The sequence below is a fragment of the Balaenoptera ricei genome, chromosome 13 (assembly GCF_028023285.1).
Source record: "Balaenoptera ricei isolate mBalRic1 chromosome 13, mBalRic1.hap2, whole genome shotgun sequence".
Lineage (NCBI taxonomy): Eukaryota > Metazoa > Chordata > Mammalia > Artiodactyla > Balaenopteridae > Balaenoptera > Balaenoptera ricei.
Genome location: NC_082651.1, coordinates 41,476,977 through 41,491,117, shown reverse-complemented (window position 1 = coordinate 41,491,117; position 14,141 = coordinate 41,476,977). Strand labels below are relative to the sequence as shown.

Sequence of the window (14,141 nt, the reverse complement as noted above, 5' to 3'; positions counted from 1 at the left end):
ATGGAGGGTGCCTGGCACTGTGGTTCATTTGAAACGGCAGGTGTCAAAAGCCAGATCCCAGTGCCTGCTGTTGTGAAAATGCAACACGGTGCCCTCAGTGGTAATACTGGAAATAACCAGTAGGTGGAGATCTTGTGCCTTGAAACACTTCCACTCAGGGCAGTCAACCTGCCTGTGGCAGGGACCGCTGGGTGTGCCTCACTGCCTAGTTCTGGCCCTTTCACGTTTCCCCCACCCTTTCTTTGCATCTGTACTTTGTTTTCCTCACTTATCTGGGTATAATATGGAAAAGCACATTTTCTTTTCTGTGTTATTTCTTTCTTATTTTTTAAAAAATTAATTAATTAATTAATTAATTTTTGGCTGTGTTGGGTCTTCGTTGCAGTGCGCAGGCTTCATTGCGGTGGTGTCTCTTGTGAAGAAGCACAGGCTCTAGGCACGTGGGCTTCAGCAGTTGTGGCACGCGGGCTCAGTAGCTGTGGCTCGTGGGCTCTAGAGCGCAGGCTCAGCAGTTGTGGCCCACGGGCCTAGTTTCTCCGCAGCATGTGGGATCTTCCCGGACTAGGGATCGAACCCGTGTCCCCTGCATTGGCAGGCAGATTCTTAACCACTGCGCCACCAGGGAAGTCCGTGTGTTATTTCTTGAATGTATTGAGTGAAGTTTCTGGTCCAATTTCCAATTGGCAAACAGAACTGACAACCATGTAGGCAGACACCAGTGGGGAGAGACCCGAGTGCTCACGAGGGCACTGGGGCTGTGTCTGGCTGAGGGGGGCACGCTGTTGACTTAATGTGTGATAAATTCACAGCTGGGCTGGGGTTGGGGTCTCGGGCCACATCTGTCTCCCCGTCCAGGAGCTGCGTTTCCATCTGTCTGTCTGCCAACTGTGCATCCACATGCCCCATTCACCTAATCCGTCCTCTACCCAGCCATGCCCATCCTAACCCCTTTTCCATTTCTTTACGCTTCAGAGGAGCCTGCAGGTGTGGTCACGCCTCTTCCAGCCAGAGACCGTACGTGCTTCCACCTCCGGGATGACAAGGGAGTGGGCCTTGAGGTTTTTTCTGGAGGGGCAAGGGCACTGGTTGCCGGGAATTTTTTGATTTGCCTGAGGTGGGATTGAGATTCCCCACCACAATCCCAGTTTACCTTTGGCTGTTACCTCTCAAACGTGGTTGAATATGTAAATTGCTTGGAATGCTTTAAAGGCAATTCCCTCCCACTCTCTGAACCCCTTCCAGAATCTGCTGGGCCCTGGAGCTCAGAAGAGTTTAGTTCTTCAGCAGGGAGGGGGTGGAGCAGGCAGGGGAGTACATGATGAGGCAGGGGCAGTGTAAGTCCTCTTGGGGACCAGGAGGAGGAGGCCAGGGTGAGTTGAAAACTCTTGAAGTTGAAATTTACAAGGTAAATTATAATCGAGATGATTAGTACAGATAATTAGTAATGCTCACAACAGTTCCATCAGGCCTCCCACCCCTGTCCCAAATGCCAGAGCCCAGCGTGTGCTGGGGACGGGAGGACGAGTGATGCTGGGTGCAGGGCTCTGGGGGAAGGCATGCTCCTGTCTTCTAGTTGGTAATATCTTACTCCTCAGGGATGGGCTCAAGCCCCGGAGCTCACCCCCAGCGTATGAGCACTCAAGAGTTTGCAGTCAGTCCTTGGGTCTGGCTCAAGTATTTCCTTGCTGAGGCCATTTATTTTGTGCCTACCTTGCCCCACCCATGATCTTATGGATTGGAGCATCCCAGATGGTACCTGCTCCTGGGCCCACCTCCCACCTTTGCCATTCTGGAAATGGCCTCTTCCTCCTTCCTCTGGAAGGGGCACCCTGGCTTTTCAGGATTCTCAGAATCCGGCCAGTGAAGTCCCGTCCTGGGAAACTTGGCTGTCAGCTGGAAAGTCATGACATTAACAAAAGAGAGCCTCCAAAAAAGGATGGAAATGATGTGGAGAAAAGATTTTCCCTCATCACTAGTATAATTCTCAAACTCTCCTCCAACTTGCTCCACTGAAAGATCGTTCTTTGCACAATGTAGGGAAGGGGAGGAGATGCCAGGATGAGTCAAGGCTATTAGATGGTCTGTCTCAACTTCATAAGGGTACAAGGGTGGAGGAGACATGTGCCTGGGGGCTACCCTGTGTGTGAGGTGGCATCAAGCTGGGCCCCCTCCCTGGCACCTGAGAGATGGAGTCTCTGGTCACCAGGCTCCTGGGCCTCCTTTGTGCCTCCCCACAGGCCAGATGGCCTGAGACACAGATGTAAGTGCAGGATGAGGAGGGGATGCAGGACAGGGTATGTGGCCTGAGAGGGGCGGGGCAGTGGAGGCCCCTGAGCCCCAGCTTTGCCTGCTGGCTGAGTGCATGCACTTTCAGATTAGACCATTTCGGGTCGTGCCTCTTTGTAGTCGTGTATTCCTTTGCATCTCTTGGCTTCAGTTTCCTCATCTGTAAAATGAGACTAATAAAATCAATGCAAATCTCCACATCTCAGCATGGTGGTGAGGATTAAAGGGACTTATGGGAGACAACTCTCATGCGTGTCACTATCCTTTATACATTTACGGGGCCTGCATCCCGTGCATGTGCGAGGAACTGAGGGCTGGGGATGGTCTCCGGCCCGAAGGTGGCTGGGTTGAGTGCTAGAAATCTCGGCTGGGGGCCCCTCTGATCCGCACCTGTGTCTCCCAGTGGATGACCATCTGGGCTTCCTCCCCACCTTCGGGCCCTGCTATGTCAACCTCTACGGCAGCCCCAGGGAGTTCACTGGCTTCCCGGACCCCTATGCAGAGCTCAACACAGGCAAGGTGAGTCAGACAGGAACCCACAGCCCCCAGATCCCCAGGCCTGCATGCAGGGTCTTCCCCCCTGGCCTGGGCAGTATCTGCGGTTGGCCTGGACTCCAAGGGCCTGACAAGACTTGAGTGGGCCCAGGGCCTGGCAGCCACCCCCTCAGAGAACCCTTCTTCCTCCTGACCCCCTCCTGGCCCCTTCCTCCCTCCCACTCCCTTCCCTTTGCCTCTCCTTCAGGGCCAGCCTGACCCCCCCCCCTCCCCCCGCCCCCCCCTAGTTTTCCTGGCCTCTGAGGGCCCAGCCTCCATCTGTCTCAGGTTTCATTCTCCCTGGCTAAGTTGGACTCTGGTGCTGACCATCAGGGTGGCATGTCCCATGAACTCTCTGGGCCACCGTTTCCTCACTTGCAGAGTGATGGGGTGTGGCTCAGGGCCCTCCTGGTTGCCGGGGAGGTGATTGACCCCAGGGCCAGATCAGGCTTCTTTCCCTCCCCTCCTCCCCTCCATCGCCCCTGCTCCTGGTGACCCAGCCTCCCCCCTCTCAGGGGGAAGGTGTGGCCTACCGAGGCCGGCTTCTGCTCTCCCTGGAGACCAAGCTGGTGGAGCATAGCGAACAGAAGGTGGAAGATCTCCCTGCGGATGACATCCTTCGGGTGGAGGTGAGGGGCGTGGCCCTGGGAGGGGCCAAGTGGGGCTGGCGGAGAAGGGCTCAGTTCCACCCACGCTCATGCGCCTTCACACCTCTGGGCCTCAGAGTAACCCAACACCTACCCTGCCTCCCTGAGGAATGTTCAGAGGCTCGAAGAAGATAAATGAAGGTTTTTAAAGTCTAGAGCTCAATGCACAATGAGAGGCTATTTTATTAATAATAATAATGTAAGAATAGCTAACCCTTTGATCACTGACTGTGTCACACACTATGCCGGTGACACTCTTGACGTCATTGAGTCCTCCCAGCACCTCTGAGGTGGCTGCTATGAGTATCTCCATTTTACAGATGAGGAAACTGAGGCTCAGATGTAGCAGAGCAGCAAGTGGTGGAGCTGGGCCTTGTGTCCAGGAGGCAAATGTATGGAGTCCTCATGGTGGTGTACACTTTCAGACCCTGTAGTCAGACTGTGCTGGTTTGAGTTCTGACTTGACCACCTAGCTGTTGTATCAGTTTCCCTATGTGTAAAGTGGGGGTAATAATTATATTCACCTCATAAGATTGTTGTGAGAATTAAAGTAATTCATACCTGCATGCAGTAAGCACTCAGTAAGTGTTAGCTCTTATCACTGTGTACATTATCTAAAAGCATAGTCGTATAATCCCTCTTCTCTCTGCCTTCTGCAAAGGGGATCGTAAAGTCACCTTGGTTCAGGCTGGGGTGTGTGGTTGAGTGCCTGCCATGTCCTCAGCCCCGTGCCCGATGCCCAGAGGGGACAATGGTATTCATTCACCCCACGCACGTGGCACCCTGCGCTGCTGCAGAGCTGGCTGGCATGGTGGAGAGCCTGAGTGGTGCAGGGTGGGTTTTCTGGGTGGGGGCATGGTGGGTTAGAGCCTTCGGCCCCTTCTGAACAGCAGATGCGGGAGACCAGGCTCCCCGGGGTGGCGGTGCCATCGCTGTTTGTTTGGATCAAGGAGCAGCATGACCTTGGAGGCGTGGACCTTATTAGAGGAACATGGCCAAACACACAGGCCTGGAATGTGTTTGCTCAGTTACTGACCAAATCTGGGCTGTGGTGCAGAGCTGGACCACTTGCCACCCATCCGTCCAGCCAGGATTTATTGGGTGCCAGGCATGGCCGGGGCCTGCCAGACATGTGACCCCTCCCCATGCTGGTGTCTTCTCCCCTCCTCCCCCTGACCCCGCCGCTGCCCTCTCTGCCCCCAGAAATACCTCCGGAGGCGCAAATACTCGCTCTTTGCCGCCTTCTACTCGGCCACCATGCTGCAGGACGTTGACGACGCAGTCCAGTTTGAGGTCAGCATCGGGAACTACGGGAACAAGTTCGACACGACCTGCCTGCCACTGGCCTCCACCACCCAGTACAGCCGGGCGGTCTTTGATGGTGAGGCCAGAGACCACGCGCCTGGCTGGGACCCAGACCACTGCGCAGGGGGCTGAGCCCTAAATCCTGCCCCCTGGGGAAAGCTGCTGGAGGCTCGCCCAAAGGCTCTGGCCCTGGGCACACCTGTTTGGGGGACCCCCTGGTTTGCTGCCCCCCGTGCCGCCTCCCCCTGCTCATCCCCAGGTGCATCCCTGCTGGGACCCATAGACTGGGCTCTCGAAGCCAGCAGCGGTCGGCATTGATCCTGACTTGTGGCGGTCAGTTATCACATGGCGGCTGCGGGCTTGGCATAGAGATTTCGGAGAGTGTGGGATTCCCAGGGCCCTTCTAACAGCCCCTCGGTTTTGATGTGTTAAGGAGCCCTAATGAGGGCGGCAGCTACCTGTTCCACGCGGGAAGGGAACTCTGGCACCTTGTCTGGGCACTGGGGGATACTGGCCGCGCCACGGCTATCCACGGGAGTTCTCAGTGGGGGAGCAGGTGCTCGCATCCGTCCTCCCCTCGGTCCCCGCACCACTCCGCTCCCGGCTCAGCACCAGGCCCTTGGGTCCTTCCAGGATGCCACTACTACTACTTACCCTGGGGCAACGTGAAGCCCGTGGTGGTGCTGTCATCCTACTGGGAGGACATCAGCCACAGAGTCGAGGCTCAGAACCAGCTGCTTAGGATCGCCGACCGGCTGGTGAGTGGAAGCGGGCCCCGCCCACCATAGCCTGTGCACGCACCCCTGGTGGGTGTCTTCAGACCTGCTTCCGTGGGCGCTAAGCCTGCAGACCTCATGGTGCCTGGGGGTCCCCTGAAACCTGACCAGGCCGGGCTTGTGATCCTGTCCTGCCTACTGGGAATAGAGGAGAGGGAGGGAGCACAGCCCTGGGGGCGCCCCCAGTCTGATGTAGGAGGTAGCACAGAGAAAAAGCTGAGAGAAACCGAGCTGGGAGCAGAGGACAGAGACACCACCCATTCATTCCTTCATTCATTCGTTCATCAAGTGCCTTGCCTTTGACTCTTGCCACAGCAAGAATTGTGCTGGAAACTTCTAGCTAGAGGGTAGACATCAACAGGATGCTGTGCCTGCCTTTGCGAGTCAGCTTAGTAAAGCGGAGTGTGGGTTCACCCACCCCCTCCTGCAGAGACTCAAACTCACATTCTGGTGACGCTCCAGGAGCCCCTAGGGAGGGGGGCCCGGAGGGGAGAGGGGCCGAGGAGCAGCAGGAAGGCATCGCGTGGCAGCAGGGGGGCCGCGTCCAGTGAGGGGAGTTGGGAGCTGGTTAGGATGTCCTTGCAGGGGTCCAGGGGGGCATGATTTGGCTCTGGGAAGGAGCTGACCTCAGGGGAAAAACTGAAGGACTTGAGCTGCCAGGACTTGGTGGTCTGTTGAATTGGGGAGGAGGGGCTGTGAGGAAGGACTCCGGTGGCTGAGGAATTGGGAAGCTGGGGAGAAGAACAGGCTCTACGAGGTCAGGTGATGGGTCCTGTCTTGGATGTGGCCGGGGGTTAATGGTGGAGGCTGGGAGTTGCAGGCCTGGTGCTTGGCCAGGGAGCGGAGGAGAATCAAAGTGGGCAGAGGTGTAGAGACCAGGGTGGGGCAATCCTGGTGGTGGTCCCCAGCCCTTTCTGTGTGTGCCTGGGGCGGAGGCTCACCCGCGAGGTGTGTGGCCCCTGGGGACATGGGGAAGCAGGCGTGGCCATGCTGCTGGGGCCTGCGAGGGGCAGCAGGGTGGAGGAAAGGGGGTTGGAGAGGCTTGGGCAGGTGGAGGAGGGGAGCACAGTGAGGAGGGAAAGTGGAAAGGACATTTTAGAGTGTCTGGGAGGGGATGCAGGCCCCGGTCAGGGGCCGTGGTGAACCACACTTTCCCTGAGACCCACAGCTCTGTGGAAGGGAGGGGACCAGCCCATACCCGGTTTGGGAGAAGTCGGAGTCGATGCTGTGCAAGTCCAGCATCTTCTGGGCCAGCTGTTCTCTCCAAGCCGTTCCCTGCGGGCAGGGGTTGGCTAATCCTTCCAGGGCCTGTCTGTCCCCAGCATGGTAGTCCCAGGGTGCAGCACACGGCACACGCTCAGGAAGGTTGAGGTGGGGAAGGGGGTGGGGGACTGAGGGGCAAGTCTTTGGCCTGAGGGGTGTCCCGTGAGAGATCTCCGCCTCCCAGCTCAGGCCTGAGGCCCAGGGAGGAGAGCTCCATGGAGGAGACCAGATGCAACTGGGGCACGACTTGGCCACAGGAGTTTGGAGAGGGCAGCCCCGTTATTGCAGGTTGTCTGAGTGCTCCTGAAGGAAGGAGGAGGGATCCAAGCCTGCTTGGGTGGCAGGATTTGGAAAGGAGAGAGGGTGCCAGGTGGGGAAGTGGAGCCAGCTCCAAGGTCACTTGCCTGTGAGACCTTAGACCTGGCTTGACGGGGACCCGTGGAGAGCCCGTGGGGTGGGAGTCCCAGGCTTGGGAATTTGGATCTGTTTGGTGTGGGGAATCCTGGAAGCTTCTTGAGCCAAGACAGTTGCTGGTCTGTGGGGTCTGGGCTCTGCCTTCTTGGCTCTAACCGTTCTCTCGTTTTGGTGGGACCGGGCTGTGGTGACAGTGCCTGGGGTTAAGGGTCTGTCCCACGGTGACCCTCCCAACCCCTGCCTGCCCGTTCCACAGGAAGCCGGCCTGGAGCAGGTCCACTTGGCCCTGAAGGCGCAGCGCTCTGCCGAGGACGTGGACTCCCTGGTGGCTCGGTTGATGGATGAGCTCATCGCGGGCTGCAGGTAGGGGGTGCCTGGCACCCACGCGCCCTCCCCTCCTGGCCCGGCCGGGCCCTTTCCCCGGGAGTGGTCGTGTGTGGTGGTGAGCGACTGCACGTCTCCCCAGCCACGCTTGGCCGGCAGTCCAGCCCATGCTGAGTCCAAAGGTGGTGGAGCCAGCGCGGGGAGTTGAAAAGGTGACATTTAGAGCAGGTCATAAATCTCCCTGCAGCGGCGGCAGCTGTGGGCCCGGGGCGGCCAGGCTCACCTGAATGGGGAGCATTGTGTCTCTGATCCCCGACCTCTTATTTCCCTGATGGAATCTCCAGGAGGAGCTGGCTGGTGGGAGTGACGGCACCCCTCCTTCCCCCAAGGCCATGTCGGGGACCACAGTTTCTGTTTAGCCTTCTATTAACACGGCTGATTGTCACCTTCAGGAAAAGGGGGCGCTGGGGGGGTGAAGGAGAATGGGGGGGGCTCCGGGTCCCGGGGCCCCGGCAGAAGGGGGAGCATCTGAGCGTCTCCTCCACAGCTGGGTGATTTGGAGCTCACCACTCACCTGCTCTGGACCTTGCTTTCCTCATCTTCAACCTGACATTAAGAATAACTGCTTTATAATATCACACAAGCAAAATGCCTGGCCCTTAGGAAGTATTTAATAAACGGTAGCTGTAATTATTATTGAGAAGAAGAAACGTGAGGAGATTTAGATTCTCATCCCATTAACCACCTTTGTGGCTTTGGGCAACTTCACTTCTCTGGACCTCAGTTTTCCCAGCTATTAAATGGACTTAATAATAAACAGCCGTCTTTCTACTTTCTATGGGATTAAGTGTAAATATATGCAAATGTATTCTATGCCCCCTCTAAATCTTATCGTCCCAGCCCCTGTCGGGAATGCATGAGAAATGCCTTCATGCTGCGAATCAGGAATCCGTGACCGTGGCTGCCTGCCACAGTACCCCTCTGGCCCTTTGTACCCCAGTTGGGAAGTGCACCTTTATCAGAAATGACCCTGCCTCAAGCCCTCCTGGGGGTGACGAGGCAGAAGTGAGCAAATGAAGGAAAGTGTGTTGGGGGCTTGAGGCATGTGCCCTAGTAGCTCAGAGCAGGTGCATCTTACTCAAATCAAAATCAGAGACGCTTCCTGGAGGAGGGGACGCCCTACGTGAACTCCGGAGGGGAAGGAGTCAGCCTTTGGGGCGCGGACTGCCGGGCACAGGCGCAGGAGCCCAAAATGCCTGCTGCCTCCTGGGGCTGCAGGGCGACAGACCTCCAGGGTTTGCTAAGGCAAGCTCAGCCCTGGGGCTGTTGGGGCACAGGGATCCCCGGGATTCAGACGCTCACTCCTGCTGCAGCGTAAGAGGTGGGCTGGGGGTGGTGATGAGGGGCGACCGGACGAAGGCTTCACCCAAGGCAGGGACACGGGGCCGTGGAGTGAGAGAAGCAGAGGGCAGCGACGTGGGGACATGGGGTGAGAGAAGCAGAGGGCAGCGTGGACTCTTCAGGAGGCATCATGGTGGTAACAGCCTCATAAGGAGCACTTTCTGCGCCAGGTGCTGTTCTGAGAATTTCACATGTATTAGCTAATCATAAACATCTCATGAGGTAGGAAGTAGAATGATCCACATTTTACAGATGAGGAAACTGAGGCATGGAGAGGTGAATTGCCCAGATTCAGGCCTCTAGGAAGGGGCTGAGCCCCCTCGCTGTGCTGCTCTGTACTAGACAGGCTTTGATGGTGGATGGAGTGTGAGGGCCCAAGGAATGGTCCAGAGTGATTCCCTGGCTCTGGCCAGAGCAGGTGGGTGGAGAGCAGAGCCGCTTCTGGAGGGAGTCAGCGGGAGAAAAGCAGGTTTGGGGGAGGATGAGGAGTTCAGGGCTGGCCATGTTGAGTGGCAGGTGCCTGTGGGCATCTGTGGTCTGGAGGTCAGAGGTCAGAGTGAGGCTAGAGGGGCACACGGGGGTGCGGTCAGCAGGGAGGGCTGCAGAATGACTGGCTGTGCCCCACTGCCCGGCCTGACAGCCTCGGGTGCAGAGGGTGGGCCCCAGCTCTCGGTTCATTGCGCTCTCCTTGTGACTCATGTGTGGTGTGGGCCTTGGCAGGTCTGCGGTGCCTGAAACATCTGAGATGGGTGGGTCCCAAGTCTTGGGCTGTCACTCCGCTCTCTCAGGGCTATGTTCTTGGCGGACTTGGCTAAAAATGCTTATGCCAAAGCCTGGTCCCCTTGAATCATTCTCCTGGGGGTAGATGGTGGCCAGGGCCCTCCTGGGGAGCCCGGGTCCCAGGTCAAGGGCTTGTGAGGAGGGTCCCATCCCCTCAGGAGTACATGCATGGCTCTCTGGGGAGAACACTGGGCCTCAGGACCAGTTCCTTTGGCACCACCTGAGGCCACTAATAGCCCTGGGGCCGCAGCAAGAGAGCTTACACCCCCGCCCCTGGCCGGCTCTGTGCTGAGCGTCACAGCTGATAGCAGGGCAGCTGGGCATGGGGGACATGAGCCAGCTTGCCATAGATGACCTGGCTGTCACCCATTCCTCCAGCCAGCCCCTGCCCAACATCCACCATCAGTGTCCTTCATTTGGTCAGACCCCTTCCTGCCTCATCATCTCCCTGGGAGCCCCTCTCCCCCTGGCCAGGGGCGCCCACTCTTTTCTTCCGGGTCAGCCTTCTCCTCTCATCTCTCAACCCACGGACCCAACGGCCAGCTGCACATCTCCACCTGGGTGTCCACCAGCACATCCAATTCATTCTCTGTGATCTTCCTAAAACTCTGCCGTGCCACTTTGACTTCAGCCCTGCGGTGGCTCCTGTTGCCTTTAGGAAAAGCTGCAGCTCTCCTCTGATGGATGGGCCTCTCTGTCCCCACTGCCTGCCTTCTGGACCTCAGCAGTCTTACCCTCTAGCCCGTCGGAGCCTCTGTGCTGGCTCACCCCCCCACCCCACCTCCCTCCAGCCAACTCCCACGTGCCTCTGAGCCTTTGTCTTGTGCACATACTGCTCCTTCGGCCAGAACGCCCTTCCTGCCCTTCTTGGCCTCGCTAGCTCCCGCTGGCCCTGTCAGTGCAGCTTGAGGCCACTTCCTCCAGGAAGGACTCCAGACTCTGAGGCTGCTCAGGGGGATCTAGCTTGCTTGCTTGTCTGTTCCAGGGGCTCCCTGAGGGCAGGGCTGGGTCTCATCCCTGGACCCGGCCTCCAGCCAGGACCAGCAGAGCTGTTGCTCGTGGGGAGTGAAATGAATGAACCAGCGGCCAGTTTATCTTTCAGGCTGGACACTGTCCGCTCCCAGGCGGCTGTCCCTGATAAAGGCACCCACTCACCGCAGGGGCAGGCAGCAACCTTGCGAGCAGCCCAGCTCTGCTCCCAGCCTAGGCTGAGCCCTGCCCGGGGCCCGCCTGCCATTTCCAAGTCAGCCAGGGTTGGCAGGGCGACTGCCCCTGCTTGAGGTTGGGGCAGTGTCATCTAGCCTCCTCTCCCAGGTCTCCCTTTCTTTCTGTACCCTGTTTTGGGCTTTTTGGGGGCGAGAAAGGGCTGAGACATCTTGTCTGTGGCAGTTACGGGTCCCGGCTGTTTCTTGGGGAGTCTTGGCTGGGCTGGTAGCCTCTGTGAACGTCTGCCTCTGGTGGTCTGCACGGCAGTCCCTCTCAGCTCCCGACCCAGGCCGGGAGCATAAATCACCCTGGTTGGCTTGCCTCCCCATATCCCACTCCAGACCCGCCTGCCCCCACCCTCAGGCCCACTCACGCCCCCTTCCCAGCAGGCCCAGCCCAGGACTCTGGCCCAGGCCCCCCTTCACGCACCGAACATGCCCCTCCGCCGCGTTCGAGTGGGCTGGGGATGGAGGCCGCCCCTCTCCTGGCCTGGGGCAGCCCCATCCGAGGCACCCTCGGGGCAGTAAATATTATATTACTACGGGGTGTGCAGTACGTGACCTGAGACAGGCCCCGGAGCTTAAGTTTCCCGAGATGGAGTTTGCGTACTGCTCCCCCCACCCTAAAAATTCAATTAAAAAAAATAACAGGAAAAATGTAGTGCGCCGAGGGCCTGCCAGAGTGGTGTATCTGGCGGCGGCGGTGCCGCTGCACTCGGCGGTAATTGGTTCTGCATAGCTCGGGGAAATTGGCAGAAAAATAAATCAGCCGGGAGCCGGGAGCCGAGACACTGTGGGGCGGGGAGCGTGAGGTGGGGCAGCAGATGTGGCGAGCGAGCGGGCCTGACTGATGTCCTGTTTGGGAGTCAGGGGCTTAGCGGGGGGCGGGGGGGGCAGCCCCCCTACCCTCCAGCAGGCATGATCTAGAGGGTCCTGCCTGGTGAGGAAGAGCACAGACGCCCCCACCCACCCCACTCCATCCTGTGTGACCCTTGCGTGTGCACTCACTGACCCCGGGGCTTCGTATGGCCAGGGGGAGCCACATAAAGGGCTTTTAGGGAGCTCCCGGAGAGGGAGCCCATCCTTTGGATGGGGGTGGTCAGAGTTCTTCGCCTCTAAATGAGGTTGAGTTTAAGCCCAACCCCCCGACTGGAGGCCTAAGGCTGTGTTTCTGGGACTGCGTGTACCCCCAGCTCCTCTCCAGAGGCTTCCCAAAGCAGAGGGTTCTGGGAGGGGTGTTGTGCGGCCGCCCTGGGTCGACACATCTGTACTGCTGGCTGCCGGCCTCCCCACAGCGTCTGCAGTGGCTTGTCAGGGGTCCATAAATTTCCTTCTTGAAGAACGTGTGCGTACAACAGAATGGATTCGCTTCAGCCAAAGGCAACTTAGTGCTTGCGCCTCTGCTCTAGGAGGGCGCCGGGGGCAGGGAGGGACCCACTGGGCCTCTGGGGACGTGCAGTCAGGTGGGCAGAGGGGACTCACACGACTGGAGGCTTGAGGATAGGTTCCAGACAGGCAGCCCCAGAATAAAGGGCTGGGGCGCTTCAGAGCAGGAGGCATACTGGCCAGTGTGGCTGCAGCAGGTTTCATGGAGGAGATGGCTGGAGGAGGCACCCAGGGCACACGCCGCAGCCAGCAGGCAGGCTGAGGGTGTGAGGCCCGTTGGGGGGGCCTGTGCACACGTGTGTACGTGCTTGCCTGCACCTGGGCCTGGGTGAGCGCCGGGCTCCTGCTCGTCGGGCACATGCCGTCTGTCTGTCCGTCACAGCCAACCCCTGGGTAATGTCCAAGAGACGCCCTCCGCCACCCACCTGGACCACTACCTGTACCGCCTGCGCACCCGTCACCTGAGCCAGATCACTGAGGCGGCCCAGGCCCTGAAGCTCGGCCACAGTGAACTCCCCGCCGCCCTGGAGCAGGCTGAGGACTGGCTCCTGCGTCTCCGTGCCCTGGCAGATGAGGTAGCTGACCCTGAGAGGGGCCTTCCTTCCTGCCTGGAGTGTCAGAACTGGGAGGGACGTGGGGAATGTCTGGACCGTGATCCACACTGGCTCCATTGCTGGGTAACCTTGGGCAGGTGACTTAACCTCTCTGAGCCTCCGTGTCCCCATTCACAGAAGGAGGCCAGAGGATGCAACGGGATACTGGGTGTTGTAGGGCCCAGCAGAGCCTGGCATTTAGTAGGTGCTCGATATATGCCCCCAAATGTGCTCGATAAATGTGCTTAATAAATGCTGCCAAAGTACGTCAGAGACAGAGCTGGGGCCAGAATCCAGGGCTCCCGGCTCTAGGTTCAGTGCCAGGGGCTGCTCCCCCAGGGACCCAACTCCTTCTCCTCACCAACCTGTCTACCCCTGGCCTCAAACCTGCCTCTCATGGGACCCTGTGTTTCCTGCCCTTCTGGATGCCCCTGAGCCCCAGGCCTGAGGCGGCTGCACCTGCAGTAACTCTGCATCTACACCCTGACCCCTCTGCCCCCATCCAGCTCTGCAGGGAAGCAGGCGGGCCGCAGATTTGTCCAGAATGAGGAGAAAGGTCTGCTCATGTGTCACAGGTGGACACAGCTGCTGCCCACCCTGGCCAGAGCCACCTGGGACCCCCAGGGAGAGGGATGGTGAGGAAGGATCTCCCCAGAAGGAGTGTGCAGAGAAGGGCAGGGCCTGCGAGTGGCTTCTGGAGGAGCGACTTGCTGAAGGGGAGAAGGGGGTCCAGGAGGTGGAAGGGGTGCTCAGGGGGGGAAGCAGCCTGAAATGTTGGTCCCTGAGAGTCAGCTTTGGCTCGTCCCCAAGCGGGGCCTTGGACGTGTGGCCGGTTACCTGGGGGCCACTGTGTCGCTCAGCCCCAGGACGACCCCTGGCAGTGGCTGTGGACCATCCCCTTGGGCGGGTCACAGGCTGCCTTCCACGTCTTGGCCCAGACCCCGGAGCTCTCACGCAGATTGTGTTATGGCTGGGAGTGGTTAAGGTGAAACGGGTGCTATGGACTGTGAGGGAAACCAGAGAGAGCCTTCCTCAAATTGGAGTGTGTGTCAGAATCCCCCGAAGGGCTTGTTAAGACAGGGTACAAGCCCCACCTGATCCCACATGTCTGGGATGGGGCCTGAGAATCTGCATTTCCACTGAGTTTCCAGGTGGTGCTGTGGCTGCTCTAGGGACCACACTTTGAGAACCCTTGGTATCATGGTTAGAAACATACACTTGGAATCA

At 58.7% G+C, this 14,141-nt stretch overlaps 1 protein-coding gene across 19 annotated transcripts in view; it reads left to right on the top strand.

The window, feature by feature from the left end:
- DYSF (dysferlin) overlaps positions 1-14,141 on the top strand; it is a 231,105-nt gene that overhangs the window by 97,920 nt on the left and 119,044 nt on the right. For 10 of the 19 annotated variants that reach the window (XM_059943011.1, XM_059943005.1, XM_059943003.1 and 7 more), the window contains 7 exons: positions 973-1,014; positions 2,690-2,805; positions 3,336-3,449; positions 4,671-4,848; positions 5,406-5,530; positions 7,482-7,588; positions 12,704-12,896. In XM_059943011.1, the coding sequence (XP_059798994.1) occupies positions 973-1,014; positions 2,690-2,805; positions 3,336-3,449; positions 4,671-4,848; positions 5,406-5,530; positions 7,482-7,588; positions 12,704-12,896 (875 nt within the window). The remainder of the gene's footprint in view (positions 1-972; positions 1,015-2,689; positions 2,806-3,335; positions 3,450-4,670; positions 4,849-5,405; positions 5,531-7,481; positions 7,589-12,703; positions 12,897-14,141) is intronic. The other 9 variants (XM_059943014.1, XM_059943010.1, XM_059943007.1 and 6 more) reach the window with 1 other exon arrangement.